Source organism: Psittacula echo (assembly GCF_963264785.1).
Source record: "Psittacula echo genome assembly, chromosome: Z".
Classification (NCBI taxonomy): domain Eukaryota; kingdom Metazoa; phylum Chordata; class Aves; order Psittaciformes; family Psittacidae; genus Psittacula; species Psittacula echo.
This window is the reverse complement of record NC_137742.1, coordinates 98,840,736-98,866,376: the sequence shown is the minus strand read 5'-3', so window position 1 is coordinate 98,866,376 and position 25,641 is coordinate 98,840,736. Positions and strand designations below refer to the sequence as shown.

At 35.9% G+C, this 25,641-nt stretch overlaps 1 protein-coding gene across 1 annotated transcript in view; it reads right to left on the bottom strand.

Annotated features, from left to right (window-relative positions):
• WWOX (WW domain containing oxidoreductase) overlaps positions 1-25,641 on the bottom strand; it is a gene marked incomplete at both ends in the record, with an annotated part of 524,546 nt that overhangs the window by 483,103 nt on the left and 15,802 nt on the right. Inside the window, one exon of the mRNA XM_080638636.1 lies at positions 10,894-11,000. Within this exon, the coding sequence (XP_080494762.1) occupies positions 10,894-11,000 (107 nt within the window). The remainder of the gene's footprint in view (positions 1-10,893; positions 11,001-25,641) is intronic.

Sequence of the window (25,641 nt, the reverse complement as noted above, 5' to 3'; positions counted from 1 at the left end):
CAATTTCTCACAGCTAGCACTAAATATAACAAAGTGAGGTAAAAGATAAAGTAACAGGATATTGAAGAGAAGTCCAGGGGATCAAGCAAAGGTCAGTACTCTTCTGTCCTCAACTCATCACCTCCAAAGGTAATTATTAGGATAAAAGGAAATAAAGGAAGAGAAGAAATTAGAAAAGACAGTAAGCTAAGCAAAAAAAAATAATGCTTTGGCTTCATAGTAATAAAAGATTTAGAAATATCACTGAGCAGCAAACAAATAGTACCTTTTGAGCACTCTACTTATCAAGCCTACTTTCTATACATCTTCTATATCTATGCTATTTTTATGCCATTCATGCTGCTCTGTAGTCATAAGCCAGATAATTATCTTCAGTTTTATAAGCTATTGTGGATCACGAACCAAGTCAGTGCTTCTTTTCATGTGCTCACATTAGTCCCTTGTCACTGAAAAAAACTGTAAGTGATCCAGCAACAAGCATCTTTTTCTTCTTTTTCCTTTTTCTTCTTTATAATGCATAACAGTTATGCAGAGTTGTACTACACCGTGCTGGAGTTGCTAGTTTCCTCCTCTACAGTGTTACAGTAGAACTGATACAGACCTTAACATTTTTGTCTTTATCAGCAAGTATCTTTTAAACATTATCACACTGTAGCAGCTCTATAGATATATGCAGTACATAAGTGGGAAGAAAATAATCTCCCCCACATTTTCTTTCCCATAAACTCAATCAAGAAAAGTTCCTCCTACTGAGGACTCATTTAACATATTGACAGACTGCTTACAAGCCTAAGGAAACAAATCTTAAAAAAACAATTCTTCACATTGCAGATTGTGTGACCCATCAAACCAAACTCTGGCATGTGAAATCATTTATAACTCCAAAAGCATGAACACTAAGGCATCTCTTTGGATTCCTTTTAATTTCTGACTAACTTTTAGAGTAAAGGCCCATTTCACAGTCCTAAGTGACACAGAAATCCAAGGAAAGAACTCATACAACGCTAGCAACAAGTGTGCATTTTACTTAACAAATATGACTACATTTTACTATGAAGTATTCAGTTTCTTCGAAGTGCTGAAAGACCTATGACCATTCAATTATTGCCAGCTAACATACTATTTACAACTAATACTAACAGATACTCCATCCTGTTCACTTCTGATAACGAAATCAACTAATAAAGTTGCCTTTTTACTATGAAAAATCAATTACATGAAAATCTATGAGATCTTGAACACAAACATTAGGTTTTTGCTTACTTTCTAAAAAATTAAAACAACGAACCAATTTGAGGACAAAAACGACCCACCGGATTTCACCATGACTTTCATAAAAAATTATCACAGTACATATTAAATCATTACTGAGAGGCAATGCTGCCTGTTAGTTTTAAAATGCAGAGAATGAAACTCATTGCAGAAGCAAAAGAGGGCCAATAATATAATTACAAGCTGGTGCCCATGCAGTCTGAGTTAATGCCGTTATTTGACATTGCAAGGCTATGCCTTCTCCCATGAGCCCTGCTGGAGAAAAGGTTCACTCTAATTGGTTCCAAAGCACAACCTACCAACCACCGCCTTCCTCCAGCCCAGGAATGGTAATTTCCACACGACTGTAAATAGTGTTTGCAAACAATACAAACATGGTAATAAGAGGCTAGGTGGGTAATTAATGTGGGTTACAAAGCAGCTTATTTGCATTTTTATTTAAAAATGCCTTCTTTAAAAAGCAGCTCAGATTTCTTTTTGCAAAAGGAGCCTTGGTTAAGGAATAGAGCAGTAATTACTCTCTTTAGGGGTTCTTTTATACATCCTTTAGGGAATTAGAATGAAAAGATAAGCAGAATTATAAAGGGAATCATGTAAAATATGAAATGCACTATAAACACTTAGTACTGTATTTACCATAAGCTAAGCTTGTCTTCTTCATTAATGAAATGTATTGCAAGCTTATGTTACAACCAGATTAACTGTGAAGATTGTTTAAAAACATATATATCCAGCACCTTAACTCCCCCATTCCTCTCTCAGAACTGACAACCAGAAATCCAGTGACAGCAGAACTCAGTTCATGTAGGAATGCATCTACCTGGACTACAGTAAACAGGTTTAGAGTCTGAGACACAATGGTTCAGAAAAATAATCAAACCCAAGTTACACTAGTGTATATAAAGGATCAGTGAATCCAAAGTTCTCTGCACCCTACCAGCTAAACTCAGGTTCAGCATACAAAGGCTATGTTTCTTCTAACGACAGACAGCTACAGACAAGTTTTTAATACTGTTGAGCAAAGGTATTTCCTAGTGCTACTGAGCTGAAAACTAAGCATGAAGTGCATTTTTAAAGGGGTTAATTCTGTTTTATTTTTATGTTTGGGGGGGAGTATTTTTTTGTTGTTGTTGTTGTTTGTTTTGTTTTTTTTGTTAAAAAGCTCATATTGCATTTAAGCAGTATTAGTACAAAGCTTTGGGCATGGTAGGGATTTCATGATTCACATTTCCAGATTAAGAACAGCAGGACTCTGCTAAAGAAACAAATCATCAAAAAGATCACCTCAACATTTCTATATATAACATTCTGCTGACAATAACGAAGGAAAAAGGAACAATAAAATCCTGTGACTTCTTTCAAAATAACATTTTAGATTTTTTTTTAGGTGTGTAACAAATACTGGAAAGTGAATGGAATTATGAGAGCAGAAATAATTTAGTCAACATCTTTCCTAGCTATAAAGCTAATCTGTTGCATCATTCTTTTCCTCCACCAGCATCCAATTTTTTATATTCTTAGTAGAAATCTTTCTGCTTGCCCTATCTATGTTTGTAAAGAAGTCCAAATTTATCTCAAAATGCTTCATTATATGGGTTCTCCTCATATCTGAGAAAAAGATGACAGAAAGCAAAGACTGCTGACTTTTACAGAGTAGCTCCTCCATTCATATTACCAGACTTTTTAAAATGTTATTTCCTACACTTGTAAAAATTCTATAGAGCTAAACCACTTCAAATTCCCTTCCACCTTGCTGGGCATCACTAAACTTCCTCCTGCACATATTACCTATATTACACCATTAAAAAGCATTCTCTGCTTAAAGACATGACAACAACATAAACCAGAAACTTACAACAAAACAAAAGCACTATAAAATGTTTATGTCTATTTCCTTAACTCTCATTTATTAAATAAGAACGGAGTTCTGAGGACATTTACTATTAAATGCTTCACTTGCAAACACTACACTGGAAGTCAATGTGACTGTGGAGGGTAGTGAGCATAAAGTATCATTAAAAGTATCATGCTCTACAGAGTTCAGAATCAAAAAGCCTTGAGCAGGGACATAAGCTATTTCTTATATTAATTTCTCCTGTAAATTGTCACATGCATATGAAGAATTTATATTAATGATCTTTGCTTTATGCAACCCAAATTACATATTTCACTCAGTACAGTACAGCGAAGATCAAAAACTGACTCAATATACCTGTGGTCCTTTTCCAGTAGGCAAAAGCTAAAATACAACCACGTTTCAACAAGTTTTTTTTTTTTCCTTTTAATCCATGTTCACATTTAACATTCACTTTATTTTAAGTCTCAGTTATTAACTGAACCAGAAAAAAAAAATCTGAGAACCACAATGAGAAATACAGCATACATAAAATTAATTAAACATTTTTAATTTAGCCTTGTTTATTGGAGTTATAAGCCATACGAGGTCCTAAATGCTTGGAAAATGTCCACTAAATCCTTTAAAGCCTCCTGCTCTCACACTGACTGGTTTTGTATTTCATAAATGTAATTACTTTAAAATATCTCTGTATTTATCTTGATAATAAAACTCTATCTTTAGTACAGCAACTAGTACAATTAGTGCACAGCTAACTACAGATGAAGATGTAGGTATGAAACAGTTCAGCTGTAGCCAGCACATCAGCTCTCTAACAAAGTGTATCAGTATTCAGAAGGATGCCCAACCTTGAAAGTTAGGCGCTTAACACATCTGCTATATAATTCAGACTTTGTTTTACAGTGGTTTCATTACTAACCATAAGAACTGTAACAGTGGAACTGTATAAACAAACTGAACAGTGTTTTTACTGTAAAACATGAATGTAATATAAATATTTGCCTTTCCCTTTTCTCAGCATCTTTAATGAGAGCAAATTCACGCCGTATGTTTACAAGGTAGAAAAAAGAGGTCTCAACAACTCATCCATGTAGATGTTGGTTAAATTGTTTAATTTTTTAACGTGGGGGGGGGGGGAGGTTTTAAGCAATTTCCTTGCAAATCATTAGAAAGCCTCTTGCTCTTGTCAGTGGCTACATTCCCTGATTCATAGCCGGTTTTAGAACTTGAAGACCACAGATTTCTCACTGATAATGAGATCAACAGCTCTGACAGGTTGAGTGAGACATGTCCACCTGAATAGCTACCATTCCAATATAGAAGCCTGCAAACTGAAAAAGAAAAGAAACTGCCAACCTCAGAACATGTCAGGAGAGTTCAAAATACAAAATAAACTGCTTTCCAGCTTCTTATACTAGCAGACTGTATTAAATTTAGTTTTTCTTAGTGCTGTGTAAGCATGCTACTACTGCTTAAAAATTATGACTACCATTATTTAACAATTCACTGTCCATCTGTATTTGGAAAATAACTTCACAGCAGACATCACTCTCTTAAGGTGTCTCAACTGAGCAGATTACTCACAGGAAGCTAGTAAATTCTTGAACATTACGGCCAAAGTCCAGCCATACTTTCATACTGCTCTCAGTCAGTTGCTACCAGCACTGGTTAAGGCTTATACTATCAAGTCTCTGCTAGTAACATAAGGTCTGATTCCACTCCAATTACAGTTAATTAAATGATGCCTTCATTTCATAAAGATCTGGATTACACCCTTAAAAAGAAAACAAGCCTTATGCTCACCAGTGAAACTCACTTTAACTCACTTCAACTAAGCTCACTTTAGTTTGAGTGTCTGTGGCTGCAATTGAGACTATCTGCCACAGATTTATTTTTTCTTATTATATTACCAATTATCTCTAATACCAAGACACTGCCTCCGCCTGTGAGGCCTCTACCCCATCATAAGGTTGAGATAACTACTTTATCTTGATTCTTCAGCATGGTCACTATTCAGAGCACTGAAGAGGAGTGAAGATGAAATACGTCTGTACACTGCAGGCTTTTATAACTGTTCTACACTGTGATGGCATGTGAGCCAATAATACATAGTTTCAGAATATTATGCTTTGAAACAATACAATTCTTTATTACAAAATAACAACACAATATTGGACATAATATTTTCACAGAAATGCATGTGCTTTAGCTGTACGGTATTCTGAAATACTTTGCATCTTGAAGAGATTACTTCTAAGAGTTTGAAACTCTTTAATTCTGTGAAACAGATTGTGGTTTCATTCAGTACTTATTACATCTCCGAAGCCATCTTCTACACGTTCTTCAGATTTTTCCATAACAGACAACCTGCCACCAATCATGATGAGATGTCCTCCTTCAATCATTTACATATGTCAATTCCAAGAACAACACATTTTGCTGGTTCTAATGTAGTCTTACATGGTCTTGGTACGGAAATCCTTTATTAATAGTCTGACTGATTTACAGAAAAAGCCCACAAATTTAACATCCAATAGTTATAAAGGGAAATTATATTTCTGCATCAAGATTAGCATCCATTAGTACCAAAAGACTAAAGAATATTTTACAGAGCTATTCTGCACTCCACACACACACCAAAAAATCGTAAAGCAAGAACACCAGTGGAGATGAAACACTACTTGGGAACTCAGTTCCCCTTCCTCAAGGAGACACACATAGTTGACAAAGGAAAATTATTGCTCACGTTCTGGGGAAACGTGCCCAGTTTGCTTCTCATCTTTCTGAGCTTCACAAGATTACAATTGGAATACAAAGACTCACTTATCAGGTTTTAATTTCATTCAGTCACCTAATCAGCAAGAATATAAATCACTCCTTAGGTGGGGAATACTTTAGGGGAAAGGAATACAGCAAGGAGTCATGTTTATTTTGTTGGTTTTCTTCATAGCCACTGTCTTCTCTCGTCACATCTCTACCTTGTAAGTTTCTACATACAAAGCAAACCCACATTTTCTTTTTACAGTTTAATCTAATCTTTGATGTAGCTGTAGGCTTAACACTGAGGAATAATTACAAAAGAAACATAATACTTTTTATGAAATATTAAACTTACAATTTATCTTTTAATATCTACTTCAAAGACTATTTGACAGGAATAAATAAATGAGATCTTCTTGGCAAGGGAAGCTGTGATTTATGAAATATCTTATTCATTCATATTCTTAAATATTTTCTTGAGAATACTGCTAACATCTGGAGCTACTCAGTTTTATCCACACATTCTGCTCATAGTCAATTAGAAAATTATATCAATAATAATGTAAAATAAATTACCTAGGTTCTCTTCCTGGAGCATAGATTTCAGTGTTTGTCAGAGCAACTATGTGTACAAACAGCACTGTAGCGGTTTTCATTAAGCCTTAAAGTCAATTAAGCTATGACTTGGAACAATCATTCCTCCTTTGGAAAGTATTGATATTTTTTCTTGGCTGCTTTCAGTCCTTTTCACTACTCTAGGAGAGATTTATGTTTGACAATTTCTTTCTGATTAAAATGAATAATAACTCTAGAATTCTAATTTCCTCTTTTCCAAGCAAGAAATTATCAAACAGTTTTAAATTGATATTGAATGTCATCGTGCATGAACAACAGTCATTCTCAAGATACCAAATGTAAAACTATACTGATCTCTTTTTTTATCCACTATTTTATCCGCTCTTCCTTTTTCTCTCTGTGTATCTATATAATACATTGGATTGTACTAATATAATTTACTATATCTCTCTATAAAAATTATATTTGACAGACTAGCTAAACCAGTCAGATTGAAACTCATCACAACGCTTTCCATAAGGCAATTTCCCTTTATCTGCAATATTAGCAAAATTCTGCAGCAGTTTAGGAAGAAAGTAATTGGAATACTGCAGGTTGCAAACATATGTCAGTTATCTAAAGCAATCAGCAAGTTTGTACAGACAATCCCTACTCAAATGGCTCAAACTCTCTATAAAACAGCTCTTCAGACAAAACTTCTTAAAAAAAAAGTTTTCCAGATTTGTCCCCAAAAGCGAATCAAGATCAGTTTGAATTTTTTTCTTTAAACATAACGGTAGCTAATCTGAAAAAAAGACAACCATCCAAACAAACAAAAAAACTCCACAAAACCAAACAAAAAACCCCAAAACATCATCTACCTTATTTTCTCCCATTATCCCCTCTGTTTTCTCTAGATCTTAACATTTGGGTTTTTCCATTTAGCTGTCCCACTTTGTTCTTATAAAATGGTGGCCCCAGAGGGGGCTGGAGCATCTCCCATATGAAGACAGGCTGAGAAAGTTGGGGCTCTTCAACCTGGGAGAAGAGAAGGCTGCGTGGAGACCTCAGAGCAGCCTTCCAATATCTGAAGGGGGCCTATAAGAATGCTGGAGAGAGACTCTTCTTCAGGAACTGTGGCAATAGGACAAGGGGTGATGGGTTCAAGTTTAAACAGGGGAATTTCAGGTTAGATCTAAGTAAGAAGTTCTTCCCCATGAAGGTGCTGAGGCGCTGGCACATAGTACCCAGAGAAGCTGTGGCTGCCCCACCCCTGGCAGTCCTCAAGGTCAGGTTGGATGGGGCTTGGAGCAATCTGGTGTAGTGGAAGGTGTCCCTGCCTGGACAGGAGCATTGGAATTAGATGTTCTTAGAGTCTTTTGGAGCCCAAACTATTCTACGATTCTATGAAACAGATTCACTAAGGAAACAAGCCAGGTGGCTTTTCCAAGTACTCTTAAATGCGCCAAACTTTATTTTTAAATGCTGCATTACAGTAGGATTCATTTGGGGGACTTTTCTGTTTTGTTGGGGTTTGGCAGTGGTGGTTGGGGTTTGTTTAAGACTTATATTTTTTTTCTGTATATATTTCCGCCTTCACTTAATACACACCATCAATTAGATAATTGTATCAAAACTTGAAATAATAACAGTTGTTTCTTTACACATTTTTTATTAGTCTTCCTGCAAAATAAGTGGAAGTCTCTTTTGCATCTGACAACAAAAAGAATGAAACAGGAAATATTCTTTATCCAACATTTAAACCTTGACTACTAAGGTTTTTAAACCTTGAGTACTAATGTTCAAGTACTCAAGGGAGAGTATTTTGTCCCACAGAAAAGTCAGTAAAGGATAAACACTGCTTTTGGCAACATATACGTTATTATAGGACTACCAATTTTATTTACAGCACAGTACATTTATGACACGTAAATACACTAGGATACTACATGGGAAAGACTTTTTTTAGTTATAAAAGTACAGTTCACACAAAGAAGAAACGGGGTTTAGACATTCAGTTGAAGAGTAGGAATGTATTTACTGAATTTCTACCTCAAAACCCTGGAGGAAGACAGTATTGATAGTCCAGTTTGGAGACTGTATCTCAAAAATTTACAAGAAAACATAAACCAAGTAGGAGCAGGAGCACAACTGTTGCTCTACCTGAATAACATAAACATGAGGCTTTCTAAGACTACATCCTAAACAGCTATAATTTAAAATAAAACTGGTTCCAAATTGAAAGGTAAACCCATTTCCTTCAATAATTTTGCTTTCCCCAGGAACAAAGGAGACAAAATACTGTGGATGCTTTAAAGCTCTTTATAGCAGGATAGTTGCAGCTACAGATGGAGAATTCAGCTGAACCATGTGCAGAGACTGCTCACACTTTTCTAAAACTCCTTCATTTTAGGAAAGAATTTTCAATTAACAACTTCCTGCTTCGTAGTTACACCTATAAGCCAAAAACTAATATTTTACATCAATATTTTAATATTAGTATCAATCAATCAAATTAATCTTTGTCTCTTTGTTTGTAGAAACTGACTTTGGGGCAGGTTTTTGTGTTTGTTTTCCTCAGGATTGCTTACAATTTGATGTAAATTTTAAGCATCTTGTAATTCATCAACTAATTCTCTCCTGGTTACACACTCCAAGTAATTAAAGTTCAGTAATAACTTATTTTTTCTGCTCCAGCACCTGCATTTCATTTGTTTATTTTCCCAGAGTCATAAATCTGAGGGACTGTCAAAGTGCCATAATATTAGCGCAATAATCAAAGTTAATTAGTCCCTCTCAATAAACAACAACAAAGTCATTACAAAGAGGCATTGAAGGTTTTCCAGCTACCCAATTTACAGATGAAATTCTTTTCTGAACAATTAGAGTTTGAAAACCATTAGTAAATAAATGTAGTGTTTCTGAAGTAATTTGACCTTCAGTGATCTGCATTCAATTAACAATTCATTAACTTTTGGTGAGATAATACAGGCATTAAGACAAGTACTCCTGAACTCCTATGCCTTCTAAGTGCTCAGATATATGCTTAGAATTCAGTAGGTAATGGGGTGTTTTTTTCTAAATAAAAGTTACATTAAAAATATTCTATACAGCCATACTTACCTGGACTGCGACTACTAAATTCAAAAGACAGAATATCACCAGATATCACACAGATAGATGATGTTTAAGCAACACACACTATGCTTGCCACTGTTGGAATTCTCTTGGAATCCCACACTATTGAAATGAAATTAAAAAAAAAAAAAAAAAAAAGCTTTTATGTGAAGTATTGAAGGGGAAAGGAAGATATTTTTCCCTCTCAATTCTTTATTGTAAATCATTAATATCATCTAGGCAAGAGAAGGAGGTCTAAATCCAAAGACTTTCTGGAAAAAAACTTGTGGTTACAGAAATTATCAATATTACAAGCATCACTTCTTTGGCAATACTTACTTGTAAGTAAGTGCTGTTTGTTTTGCACTAATAAATATTATAATTATCTGTAGACTACTTATGTGTAAATTCTAATACCACAGAGTGCTCTCCCATATCATCCAAGAACAGCTGAAGTATTTTCAGAGCTTGAGAAATAAAGCTAAAATACTCATCACTAATTTTAGCAGGAAAGACATAAAATTCTGATCCTTCAGTTTATTATCCCAGTAGAGTGTAGAGGACTGTGTCAACAGATTATCCCCTGGAAGTCAGCAATCATAGCCAGCTCAGACAAAAGTAGCCTGCAATCTTACCAGCAAGTAAACGTGGGAGGAATAAATTTAGAGCACAGAATAATTTTTAACAAGGGCATTAGAAGATTCTCCCCCCTCAAAAAAGGAGGGAAAGTTAGAAGTCAAAGAAACAAAGGAATAGACAGTACTGAAGAGCTAGTATTTGCATGACAAATTGAAAGAAAAATGAAAGATAAGAAGAAGAAATGGGAACGGAAAAATAATGTTGAGGCAGACTGCATGGCAGCAGTGCTGTTGGGCCTGATGGATTAGGAAAGAAGGTAAACATCCTTGGTTTTGAACAGTCTAAGAATGATCTGAAATCTGCCATAGTATGAAAACTATGGGCAGATAGTGGCTGTCTTTGATGTCTGACTGTGTACATTGTCCTTCAGTTAGTTACACAATTTGGTTCTGGAAATTCCTGCCCTAAGAACTATGAACCATGCCTCAGTGGTTCTTTCAAACATTTCCACCCTTACAAAGCATCTGTATGTAGCATGGATAACAACATGTCAAGCCTTACAGTCCAATATGGCCATACACAATGAAAAATCTTTATCACTTATATGCCACTGAATGAACAGGCTACTACAAAATGAGAAAAATGCCTTCTTCCTTAGATTCTTGAATGGCAATGTAATATCTCTTTCACTGCACAAAAGACTTCATGTCTTATAAAACACAGCTTAGCGTTGGACACTTCATACATTCACTCACCCATTCCAGGAGAATACGTTGTACAGCATCATTGCCTTTTGACATATTTCTGCAGGCCAGGATAACATATGCCCCGTGCAGTGCGAGAGACTTCGCAGTTTCAAAACCTATGACAAAATATTTTCCTAGTCATAAATACATCCCAGTTACAAAACATAGCTATAAAATTACGTCAAAAGATAAGCCAAGCACTTAAGCACACTAATGCTACCTGCAGTCTGACTACCTGTTTGACAGTCACTTGGACCCAGCTTTTAAGAGCACATACGAAAAAAGGTAGACAGCTATCGTGGTTTAAACCCAGTCGGCAACTCAGAACCATGCAGCCCTCACTCACTCCTAACCCCCCCTTTCTCACCCTGCTCCCGAAGGGATGGGGAGGACAATCAAAAGAATGTAACTCCCATGGGTTGAGATAAGAACAGTCCAGTAACTCAGGTATAACACAAATCACTGCTGCTGCCACCAATAATAATAATGATAAGGAAAATAACAAGAGAAGAGAATACAACCGCTCACCAGCCACTGACCAATACCCAGCCCGACCCAAGCAGTGATCTAGCCCTTCCGAGTAACTGCCCCAGTTTATATAGTGGGCATGACGTGCTGTGGTATGGAATACCTCTTTGGTTAGTTTGGGTCAGGTGTCCTATCTCTGCTTCCTCCCAGCTTCCCTTCCCCCCTGGCAGAGCATGAGACTCACAAAGTCCTTGGTCAGACCAAACATTACTTAGCAACAACTAAAAACATCAGTGTTATCAGTGCTGTTCCCAGGCTGAAAGTCAAAACCACAGCACTGCACCAGCTACTAAGAAGGAGAAAAATGACTGCTACTGCTGAACCCAGGACAACACCTCAACTGAAGGAGGTTTTGGGACATCAGTTGCATATATTTTGTGCAAAATAGACTTGGGATCTTCAAAAAGCAGACTCGATTCCCTTGCTTTGCTGACTTCAGTGGTTAGAAGAGTACGATTATACTTACTCCTCACCTGACTACGAAGAATGGGCCATACGACGAGACTGCAGAACTATTATACCTGGCAATATCACATTGAAATTGATAGAGTACTCTAAAACTGAGCTCTGGGCTCTCAGACGCACAGTTAGCCTTTGATTCATCAGTCTGAGGACCACCTGCAGCAGGAGGACCACCCAAACGGATGTGTTGAGGGGGCAAGAATCAAAATAACATGGCGGTTACTACTGCTTTTCTGATCCAAACAACACCCCATCTGTAGAACACTGCTGTGCAAAACTGGGGACCAGAGAAGTTAATGACCAAGTGTTAAACCACACACAGGAGGGGGCTGTCATGCTCATTCTTAGAAAATGAGATTCTACCTAAGAAGATCTGTAACCCACATGTATGTTTTATTATCCACACACTTCAAAATCCTTGCTTAAATTATCTGTGCAAAATCAGCTTGGTTTTTGTCCCATCATCAACTAATATATGGAGAACAACTTTTTCACAATTGTTCTCATTATGAATAATCAATCAGATATCATGCAGCTTCAATATATTGGTTACAGTATCATGGGGTTAAACAGGTCACGGAATAGAGAAAAAATGATCCATGAAAAATTCCCATTTGCATAACTCGCTGGTATGACTTAATCTGCAAGCACATTCTTTCCAAATCTGAAACAAATGGACAGACAGTTCACACTTTGCTGCAATTAAAGTGGAGGATGAATCTATATCCCCGGGTTTTTTTCTTTCATCCATAGAACAAAGTTTCACAGTGAATTTCTAAGCAACTGTACACAACCTTTTTATGCAATATTGTTAATAATTTCTTTCCCATTCTGCATTTGGGCACTTAATTTCTCCTTCCTAAAAGAGGACTTCAGACTAATTTCAGTTTGTTAATTTGGGACTGTACTGCAATTTAATGAGATCAGCTCAAATTATGAAACTGTCCACCAAGAGCTGCAGCTTTTTCTACCTTGACATCATCTGCAAGCTTTGTGAGCATACTCTGTTTCACTGTCCAATTAATTAATGAAAAGCTGCACAGAAGTCAGTCCAAGGTAAACTTCATTTAATTGGAAAAAATCTGTGAGAATTTACACCAGGAGATGATGAGTTCTTGGAAGTGTAGAATGCCCATTAAGTGCAGAGAACTGAGCCAGAAACTGGGTTTCTATCATAGTTGTGATGTATTCAGTAGTATCATCTGGTGCCCATCTCCATGGAGAACTGTAACAATGACAGAAATTTCCATCTAGCTGAAAGAGGCATAACGTATCTTAATGAGTTCCAATTAGACAAGCTTAAACTAGAAAATAAAGAATCCAACTTAAATGCCCAGCAATCTGAGCACATGAAGAAGTGAAAGAGAGGAGGTATATGTTTCAGCTTTCTGACATTGTTCATGTTTTCTTTTTAAAAATTGTTTACCAAAAAGCCTATTAAGATGGGTTGTCTCACTTCCAAAACACCCTGGAGCAACAAAATTCAGTTACAGCACAAGACACAACTTACATTATAGAAACGACAGACACCAAGACGAATTTATATCATTTTCTGCAATTACATACTTACGGCATTTACGTCCAAGCAATTTCCTTGCATCTCTTTTAAAGCTATTCATTGTACCAAGCAACTTTAATTACCTGGGTAATTCATTGCATGCACATGAATTCAGCTACAGCACATGCATATATTTCCCCTGTTTCTAATTCCACTTTAAGTGTATTTAACTAAAATTTTTAATGTAAGTAATGTAAGACACATTGTATCACAGTACTATTAGCTAGCCGTATGCTTCCTGTTCTGCACAAAAAAATACACTTATTTTGACGAGCTTGCCATACTACTAACAACTAGTTGGAATGCCTGGGATTACAGTTTTTCTATTGTTATACAAAGATCTACAGCTGATGGCCAGTTTAATTAGCTAAATGTGATGATGTTTTGCTAACTCCACCCCATGTCACACTGTGCAAAATAATAAATTCCACGCCATTCTGTTAGTTAATGACTTGATTCTCATTATAAACTAAACTGAGAAAGATTCAAATTTAACCATGTTACATGCTGCAAATGTAGTCAATTTCAATACCACCTCGATTTTTCCCTGCAAACTTGGAGATCAGTGTTAAACATTGCTCTTTAGGATGTATTCACTCTTTTCTATTCTACCCAAAGGATGAGTCTTCACCCTTAGGCAGACATGTTCTAGATCTTTCAATGAAATTATGTGCTTAAAAAGAAAACTCTTTTCAGAGGATTTTTAAGCAGCAGTCCATCCTTCCATCCAAAATACTGCCACAGGTCAAGTGCTGATGTATCTTCCCATCAGACATATTTTAAACTACAGACGCATTTGTGAACAATCATCCACTGTATTTAGGACAGCCAGATTTATGCAAAATAACAAAACCAAATCCAGGTACCCCCAACCACATAAAGGTTCCAATTCCACGACTGAATTACTAGCTATGGGCATAACTATTTCTACTTGATTTATCATTTTGTGTAGAGCATAATTTATAAGGCATCTTTTGCCTCAGACTATCTACCAGATAAAATATATCAAGAAGTAGTAACACAATGCCTTCTTCACAGAGCTCACAGATTTAAGTATGATCTACCTACCAACTTTGCTAGCTTGCAGGACTGCAGCATTTTTATGTATGTCCTTAAAATAAATCTTTCTGGACCTGAAAAGCCTCATTAAGCAGTACAATTAAATACCTTTACAGTTTAAGAAACTACTATGCAGGAGCTTTGAAGAATGTAGCTTCTAACTGAAACACCTGAAGTAGGAATTTGGAAGCACCTCAGCATTCAAGTCTTGTTGCAACTTCAGCTCTTTGTTTCTTCTACAAAAATTAACACTTCCTTCCTCCCCCAGTGTCACATCTCTAAAAGAAGTTAGGAAAAGATCCTATAAAAATGGAAAGCTTTAACAGATTCACTGTGTTAAACTAAGCTTGCCAACATTAGTTCTTCAGCAAAATGTAGCCGTGTTTTCAATACATAGTAAATTTTAAAACCTCAGCCTAATACAGGGATTGAGTATTTAAAAGTACAAAACTATTTAAACACTGTAAAGAAAAGCTTTGCCTGTCTATAAAAACTACATTGAATCAAAATCCACACTGAATGTGGTTTCATACACCAAAGTAAAACCACAAACATCATAAACACCCAAACAACATTAAATAGAAAGAGAAATGTGAATAACTACTTTAGGGACATGCATAGTTAAGAAGCCACAGCAACCTTAATTCTACCCATAAAAGCAACTCTCTGTGGACTTCAAAAGAACCTAAAATTTCTTTAAAACCTCATTTAGTCTGAGCCTGCTGTCACCAATGTGCTCTTACAGCGACACAGCCCTTTCACAATGAAGGAACATTAACAGCAATGATCCTAGTTTCTTTTCCAGGAAACAATCATATCCTCCAGTGATGAATGTTTCCTGCACCTGCAGTAGTGCCACGCTACTGCAGCTGCAGAGCTATTTAACCCAGGTAAGACAGCACAGTCTACTGACAAGAACTTCTGCCCCTCACATTCTGCCCAGCCACAACTGCTGGCAAGGGGCCTATACAGACGAAGGAAACTCTGCCCAGCCCCTAAGTATTATTGTTCTGTGCTTCACTTGCTAGATTTCAAAGTAAGGAGCTCAAAAATAGATGCAAAACTTGAGTAACTTTTTACAGAAAAATCACATGTTACATACTAGCTGTGTTTTGTTTTGCTTTTAGAGTAGGAACAACTACACTAGAAAAACAACATAGGATAACATACTTGAACATTGAGGACGGACAATTATAAACAGCAAGATAGATACTTCCCCCAAATGTGACAAAGCAACACTTAAATAATGTATACTTTGGAAAAGCAATCACTGTGTATTTAAATATATACTATAATTTGAAAAAACTAAAATAGTTTTAGAAAACTAAAATAAATCTCAACTGATTGCCCTGGAAATCTTGAGAGACAAGACTGTCCTAAGACTGGCTACTGATTAGAGCTGAATGAGCTCTAATCTGACACTCAAAAGAGAAAATCCTGTTTAAGTATAAGGGATACATGAGGATAAACATGATGGCATAGCTCTCTACAGCAGCAGCTAACCTAAAAGACTGGTAGCAGAACTAACAAGAGAGCTATAAGACCATGGGATTTGCTACAGACATTTAAAACCCTCCAGCCCTTTACTTCCACCATGATTTTCATACAAACTCAGGAATTAGTACTCAGTTCCATTCTTCATCTTCTGTGATGACTGTTCAGCTCAATATTCTCACATTCTTGTCTATCTACAGTCAACTACTGCCACTGAATTTTGGGGCAGGTTTTCAGCTAACGGTCTCAATTAACAAGCAGTTAGCATAGCTCAATTAATGCCAACTACATTGTGTCAACACATTCCAGATGAGCATATGGCTCTGTGAAACAGTGCAACCTTCTCTATAAAACAAAAGGATTCACCGAATGGAAAAGTAATTCAGTGATCTCTTGTTTAAATAAAGTAGCATACAGTTATTTATCATTGGGGAACATTTTGTAAAGAATTTGCATCAAACATTTGAACGTTTTAAAACAGTTTTATTTCAAATATAGAAAAGTGTGAATACACAGGAAGAAACTCAAAAATATTTCAGACAATAGCAAGTTTGCTTCATCTTCTCTACCTTCTCCCAAACACTCCAGGATACCTTGGATCTGTCATTTACAATACATTTTAAACAGTGATGTATCTTTCTTTGTAACAGCTCAGTCCTCAATGTAAAAGCCTACAGGGTTTCTTTACATTTAGAGGGGTTTTTTTACATTTAGTTTCTTCAAAGTAGTTTCTTTCTTTCTCTCCACTGATAGACGAGCTCTGGAGGCCCTGAGATTCTAAAACATCTTCAGATGTGCTTGAGGAATGATTTAAGGCTGTCATGAGTCCAGCCTTCCTTAAGCCCTATGTCACAGTTTGAAGTAAACTAAAACAGAGTCCAGAAGAAAACCTTCTTTTCCATAACAGTAAGCACAGCAAGATCAGGTAAGTGGAATTGGAAGTGAAAAGTATTGGCCTCCTTGTGTTACGTATTCCTGGCTTTTCACACACAACATAATATGACTAGTGTGTATTAATTTCACAGCTGTGTTTAGGCTTTTCTTGTCCCCTCACTACACTGTTCTCAAACTTCCATGTTGCTTTCCGAATTGCTGCAAACATCTACTGGGTTCTTGGTTGCCCCATTTGCAGGGTGAAGTGTGTTAATTTTCAGACTAGATCTGCTTGGGGTTTTTTTAATCTTTATATTTTCTTTTAATATAAAAATGGGTAAGAGACTAACACAAAATCATTCTTTAATAAACTGGTAGTTGGAAGACCCATTTCTTTCCCATGTATGGTGTTATAATATTGCAAGTAAAAATCCAACTTCCAATGAATAGGAAGTTGTTTATTTGTATAATTTGGTTCTTCTTGGGAAGGATCAATAATTTTATATAACCTTTATAAAGTAAAACCAACAGCTATTTTAATTAATTCTGCAATCCAGAAAACATGGAACCTTAATTAAAACATTTTTGGCCCTAAAGTTCAATGAAAAAATCCTTTCTGGCCTCTTTCACTCAAGGGCAGTATAGCCAGTAGTTCAGGAGTTTGCATTCAAACTCTGATAGCATATAAACATGTAAAGAGAACTCCCTCCTCCAGGCAGAAGTGATATAAAGGAGTGCAAAAAGAAGGATGCTACTTTTCCTTGGAGTTTTGGTCTCCTTGTCCGAGTTTTTTCCAGAAAAAAAAAACTTCTCAGACACTTCCTCTTGAACTAAGCATAAGCCAATATACAGCACTTCAATTTTCCTTTGGGTTAAGATTTTTGGGAGAAGAGAAATATTCTCACTAATTATTCGGCGTGTTTCTGTAACACACATCCAGCACCTTACCTATAAAACCTACGGCACGCACAGAACCAGCAGAGACCTTGGTAGTTTTAAGCCATCAAACAACAGAGGCCAGTACATATGCACTTTTTTAAACCCTTCACATTCTAATAACAAGTTTTACTCAACTATCAGAAAGCTCATCTGCAACATCTGGTCTTCACCCCAATTTGACTTCTTTTTTTTTTCTTTTTAACGGAAAAGTAATAAGTATCGCAAAAATATTTTTCCAGGTACAAGATGTTATTCTCTTCAACATGCTTTGCTTTGAAAATAAAACTGTACATTTTCCCTGCATAAAAAGGAAACTTGAGTTTTAGCTAAAAAGGAAGGAAATAAAAAAAAAACCCTGACACAATATACAACAGGGTTTTTTTTAAAATGCCACATGTAATCTATATGAAGTGTAATTTATATCCAGTTTTACTACAGAGGAGAGTTGTGAAAAGGTTAAACACTCAAGAACTTGCAACAAATCATATTTATAATCCAAAATAGACTCTCATTCCAAGTGCTGCATCTCAGTGAACAGATTGGGTGGGGTTTGATTTTGGGGACTCAAGAGAACCACATATAAATGGAAGAGAGACTTGTCTCCTAGACATCACTAGATTTATTTCAACTTAGAAGACCTAAACTTCAGTGACAATGAATCAGATCTTATTCAACACTTCCTCAGAAAATGAGTAAAGCAGATTCAAACGTGCTAAAGATAAAGTGATGAAGAATTCAGAGTTACGTAAGCATCTTTTCAGTTTGAAATACTGCAATGATTATGTGTGATTTAGGAAAGAATCTTCTGCAATAAAGACCCTTGTTTCCTGTGTTGGTGGCTTAAAGGTACACCATCCAGCAGATCTTTCACGTTGAGTGATAACGTGATAGTAATCACATGCAAAATACCGCATCATTGACAAACTCATACTTCCCAGAGCCCCAAAAGCACAATGCATTCTGTATCAGGACTGCTTAGCCACAAGCACCCCACTTCAAGATGGATATTTAGGATAAAATCTTAGAGACGCATTACTTAAGTTGCTCCAAATGCACGTTTACAAGCAAATAAAGCACCAAGATATTTTTATGAGCCTAAGTTTAAAGTGAGCGATTTGCAGGAAATCCTAATGCTGCCTTTGTTTCTATGTGTTTGCATGCACATGGTAATTACACATACTGATATTTTTCATTGAAAAGTTTGATGTTATAGTAAAGATACATCCTGCCTTTCCCTTTGTGTGTAAATTGGACAAGAGTGTTTTTCTTGGAGCCAGGAACCACAGAAAAAGCCAACCAAAATGAAACAGGATGACTAATGCGCTGGTTCTGTTTTTCATCTAACCAACTTAAAAAATCTGCACCCATTACCCATAACACTTCTTCGCAACATACTGTCTGGGCAAATAAGTGGAATAACTCAAAGTTATTCTTAACAATAAGTGCATTGCCATTGTCACTGACAAAATTTAAACTATTTTGTTCCATCTGAAGGGAGCACAGCACTGAACAAATATGAATAAACATCCTTAAAGTGATGGGATTATAAACATCTGTGACTTATTGTTCCTCTAAAAAATTTTAAAATGCATCACTGGAGGCAAAGAAAGCTGAATTCATAAGTGAAGATGCTGCAAGCAAGCAAACATACAGAACAGTGACTGTGTGTAGGCAGATACATTACAAACATGCTGTGACTAGTTGCAGTCACATCTGGTATCTACTCTAGTTGTACTACCCAAGATGCCCACCAGCTCACTTTAAAATACAACTATACAAGACACAAAGAAAGCTTGGACTTCAGTCCTTTCTGCTTAGTTGGAACCTAGTACTGATAATTATCTCAGCTACAAGCTACAAAAAGGCACAGTGCAGCAATAGATTCAAACACCCATTTCCTATCCTTTTTGTTGCACAGGTGCTACCATCTAATATAAATATTTCAGTAACAGCTAAGGGTTCCAGTCTGGAATGAACACTATCGTGAGATACGGCATATTGAATACAGAGCCAAGCTACTTATCAAGTCCCATGATAAGACCTTGGTTTAGTTGTGCAAAGACAACTCTCAACAACCATTACATATCTGCCCCTAAAATACATGAAAATGACTACCCTGAAAACATGTGGCTTTAAATAAGTTACATGGAGGTCTTGAATAGATGAACAGTGGCCAGAACAGAAGGAGAATCAGAGATGAGAAATGAATTTTCAGTGAAATCCCAGTTTTGTTTTTCATATCTACTGCTTGCATTGGATGTACATCATGACCAGAACTCCCAGTCAAAAATGATTCAGCCATGCAGCCTCCATTACAACTAATCCCAAAGCTCTGTTTAACCAATATATGCTCCTTTCAGAGCAGGAAAAAAAAAAAGTCTCAGCCTTCGTGTTTCACCTTGCCTTTCATCATCTATCAAATGCGAGGTTCATTTTCCTGCCAAATCTCAAAAATTTTTCCTGAATATTTTTTTAAATAAGTCCAATGGGCATTATCAGAGTGATATTTTAGCAATACTAAAATCCTTTGCAGAAATTAACACTACTAGCCATATCTTGGTGTGGAATCTGCAACTGAAATTTACTCTGAACTTTTTGTAAGTGTTTCTTCAAGCATAGAATAAATGCATGTTTTCTTTTGATTGTCTTTAAAAATAACTGTGGCTTCTTGCAAGGAAGTCAGACAATTTTCCTAACACAAAGCGATTTCTGTAGTTGAAATATATCTCAGAATTTAGCATCTGGCTTTATTATTTAATGTTCAAGGAAAATTTATTAAGAGTTTATTTTTCTGTTTGTGCATAACTTTTTCCTTTGTAACAGATAACATATCATGGGGGAAGACAGGCATCAGAATATGAAGCAATTTGGCATATAACTTCACATTTTTTAAATAAAAATAACTTCTCCATCTAAAAATGCATCTACATGTATTTTACCAAGTCAAACAAAAAGACTAGATACATTTTAAAAGAAACCTGAGCTAGCAACTTAGTCTCAAAATGACCAGAACCCTTTTTAGTGTGACTCATATTCCTAATTTTAGCAAACCCCCTAAATTACTCTATCCAGAATTGCATATTCTTAAATTCATAAGGGGTAACATAACTGTAGTCTAACAAAATATTTTAATACATTACTTCTATTTTTATTGCAAAATAAACACTCCAAAATAAACATTTAACTGAAATCTGTAGCAGAAAACAAGAAATCTGCCCGCAACGTAAGTCAACATCAAAGAAGTATCTCAATGAAATCTAGACCAGATCTCAGTAGTCAAATCTGACATGACATTTAGGGCACACTACATCCCAGTAAGTAACCATTCCTGAACGTTTAGTCACTATGGGATAACTAATTTTGTTGTTGTTGCTGTTGTTTACTTGTCTAAATAAAGCCATTCTACTTCTAAGTACCATTACTTGAATACATTATTAAGGAAATAAGTAATATTTTTGTGCATGCAACTGTAGCTTCATCACTATTTTACAGCAAAACTGAGGCAAGCTGATGAGAAGCAGCGCCAACAAGACTTAAACAGACACACACAAACACAAAAACTCATTAAGGGTTTACCTAACACCAGGAGAGAGTACCAAAGACCACCATTAAGGAGATCTGAGTTTCTCGCAAATCCACATAGTCTTGACGGGTTTGTGCTCTGGAAGAGTGCCAATGTTGAGAACATGCATAACTGGGTTTATAAAAAGTCTGATCAGATATTCCATATCAACTAGGTATCAAAAGCTGTTTTGAAAGCCATATATTTTTTTTACATAATCCCCAAAACTTTGGGGCTTCCCCCCTTCCCTCATTGTTGCTATTTTTTAACACATCTTGTTAGACAAGCTTACTCAAGTGACCAGAAAAAGTGCCAGATAATTTAAAATTTATCTTTAACTGTCTCCCACAGGCTTTTTTTTTTTCCCCTCTCTTAATCAGAATTTAAAAAGAGAAAAAGAGTTCCAAGTTCAGAGAAACGGGGTTGGCGAACTCTCCTTCTCTAAAGCTATTCTTTGTATCAGCAGTAGCTTTAGGCAACACAACAGCTTTTCCTACCAAAGCAAAAATGGAGAAAAAAAAAGACAGAAGTTGTCTACTTTCTTTTCAAGTACACTTCTATTCTTCTGTAAGCCAACAGTATCATACGTTTCTGTACTGCTGAGCTGAGCCCTAATTAAACATAACAAAAAATTAGTTGCATGTTTTGAATCTCCTTTTGGCAAGTACAACAGTGCAATGTTAATAAAAGAAGTAAATTTAATAAAGAGGAATCCTTCATCCAAGGCAGAATAATTAAAAGACATACTGTGCTGTCAGCTAAAGTGCTAGATCCTCCAAGCTTTAATCTGTAAGTTTTTTCATCAGAAATACAGAGTGTTATGTAAAGATACCGAGAAAGTACAAGATAAACTAGACCAATTTTTTTCTTAAAATAAACTTGATATTTATTTATATCAGTTAAACAGTGAAAGATTTTAGAACATATACTAGGCACTTTACAGATAAATAATAAAAAAAGGTTCTGTACTAAACAGCTCACAATTTAGATTACAGAAAAAGGTATCTCAAAGAACCAAACATAGACAGCTTAGTCCTGTTCTAAAGAGCTCACAGTTTGTGTCATGGAGGAAAGGAACAGAGGAGCAAAAAGAAAAGCCAAACTACTTGATTTCTGGCAGTCACCACCCACCTTTTGTCTTTGGGGAACATGAGATAAGACAATTCTGTTTAGTTAAGCAGCAAAGGAAGATTTTAATACAACAGTCATTTCAGGATCCCGTGAAAAGCACTGGATACAGGGAAGATGTTCATTGTTGTTTCTAGTCCAAGCAAGTAAAAATAGTAGATAAAAGACAGCCAGCAAAGGGCAACATAACAAGTCCTGAAGGTCTGAGAATTTATACAGTCCTTGGTTACCTCAAATTCTAGATTTTTCTGGATTAGATGGTATTCAGGATGGGTACCAACCTCCTAAGATTCAAAACTGGCAAACCATTTGGGCGTACTTTAAACTACGGAGGAAAGAGGGAGTTGGGAAGCTGTTATGTAACTCAAATGATCCATCATGTGGTTCCGACATACAAAGTAAGGCAGGAGATGGAGTTCTGAAACAAAAGATGAAGAATAAGAACAGTATTAACAAAAAGTGTCTATACAAAAAAGCAAGAAGAGTGGAACACAAGCAAGAATTAGAAGTAATTAAATTATAATGTAAAGCCATGAGCAAAAAAAAAAAAAGAAAAAACTAAAACTAAAATCAAAGACCTCTGTACTGCACTTTCAAGAAGATCACAAAAACATATCGTGCATCTTCTCACACCACAACTTGTGTATATTTTTTTAGATGACATTTAAGGTCAATCTGCTAGCACCTGGCACACCAGCAACCCACCCAAAAGCTCAGTGACAACAATCTTCTAAAACAAATGACTAGTTACAGCTATACCTTTTATAGGTTTTTTTTTTTTTTCAGCATCCAAGAAGTTAGACCTTGCTAATTTGGGGCAGAGGATGTTAAATAAAAAATGAAAAAGTGTACAAAACTTTAGGTCTGCAAATTGGGAAAAACTACCAGGTGAACAAGCATACTAAATGCTTTCTAAAACGTAGTGGGTTTCTGCTGATATTGTACTAATCTCGAGTCACAGTTTGCAACATTACTGTGAAATAGGTAAAAGCATTACTTCTACTGATAGTCAGAATCTGGTGTTCTGAGTTCACTCACAAGCACACAGAAATCAGCCTGTACAGCTCCTGATCTCATATTCAGTCTGCCTTGTTTGTGCCAAGTTCCCATTTAAAGACCAAATCATAGTTTGCAAGTATGAAGTCTAGTAAGTGTTATTATCAAATTACATCATGAACCATTATGAAGCCTATCTCTGCCTTACATTCCAGATACATAACTTTTTGTTTTGCATGAGACAAACGTTTAAATAGTAGATAAAAAGAACAGATTCAGGAAGTCTAGGTCTCTATTCCTGTGACCACAGATCAGATTCAGAAACAGATACAGGAACAGACCTTTCTCACAGATCACATTCAGTCACTCAGGATGACAAAAGTGTGCTGCCAAGTAGGTCATGAACATTTTTATGTACCCATTGCCTACCTAGGCACAAAATAGTCCAAATTTACTTTCAGAGTTACAAAAGCTTCCAAAAGAAGAAGATTTATATCCCAGCAACTGCTTGCAGCTGGACACAGACCCAAACAAATTGAAAAGTTTTCTTCACAAATTTCTAAGTTGCCATATTTTCTCCTCTTAATATATTTTAATTACTCCTTCTGCTAACGAATTAGAACAGCTTTCAGAGGAGTATACTTTTTATCCTGCAACAGAACAATCCATCTCCCACTTTAAACTGGAATATGGACATAATCTGTAAATTTAGGTCAGTTACTGCAATTGTATGTTGCTCTGTAAGCAAAATAAGGCTAACCACAAATTTCTCAAAAAATATAGCATAATGTCTGTAACATGAAAAAGTATAGAAGTGAGAAATGCTGCTTATGCTTGCTAACGGCCAAAGAACTTAATCAGGATGTTTCACAGTTCATGGATCTTTGAATACACAATATAACATTGTTTTCTTCAATTTGGTTACATTAGAAGAGAATTAGAGATCCTCTTCACAAGCTTTTAAAGAAAAGGTTAATTTTTTACAAAGGCATTTTGACTAATCACAAGAGGAAAGTGCCCCACAGGTTTTATGAACTTGAATTTAGATATCAAAAATAAAGCAAAGCCAATAGAGAATGTGCTGATAAAGCTGCTTATATAAAGAATAAATAATAAGGCAAACGCACCTTCTACAAAGATAACATAACCTGGAAAACTAAAAAGTTTCTCAGCAACATTCACTTTTGCTGAGCCTCAAGTCACAGTACAAGCAAAGTATCTAAATAAATACATCCAACACTGAACTGTGGCAATTCCTTGTTCACACGGATATTATTACTCTCAAGAAATTACGATAACAGCCAGAAAACCTAACTTCACTAGCTTTTCAGTATGAAGGAAACACTAACTAAGAACAGGAACTTTGAAACAGTGACCAAGGTAACTATACTTAAATGAAGGAGAGGAAATTTAATGTGTAGTACTACACAACCATTCGGATCTGAAGACAGCCAGTTTGTAGGGCGCTTTCTGAAGCAACAGATAAAAGTACTAAAAGCCACCATGTAGAACTACAGCAAGAAATCAAAAGCAGCTAGATGTTACAGGAACAGAAAAACTGAGGCTGTATAGCTGAATAGGAGGCTACAAAGATCTCATGTATTAAAAAGAAAAGCCTATAGAAGAAAAGGAAGAAGAAGAAACAAATCTTTCACTGGCAGAAGAAAAATAAAAACAACAGGAAGGCATAAGACTTAGTGTGTGGTCAATAACAGAGCTAAGAACTGCAGATATCATTAATTAAAAGAAAAAAATAAATCATGTAATACAAAACTACTTTGCCTTTTGATGATCTTCCCTTGAGAATTATTAAAAGAATGTGGTATTTTATGTATTTATTTTCTTAAGTCACATATTGTCTTTTAGAAAGGTTTGCACATCTTAGACTTCAGGATGAATATAAAAATCAATTTCTTTCTCATAGTACTACTCCTATTCTATAATTCAGCCAAATTCTGGCCTCACTTTTTCTGAAGATGGTAGCAAGACTCCTGTTAATCAGGTCAGGATTTTGATATTTATCTTTCCAGGTTCTTGCTTGCCTCCTTTCACTTCCATCTTGATAGCGATTTACTGTTCAGACTTGAGCATCAAAACCTTATAAATCCCTGACAGAATTACGCTTATAGAGTTTAAAAGGGACATAAGGTACTGAAAT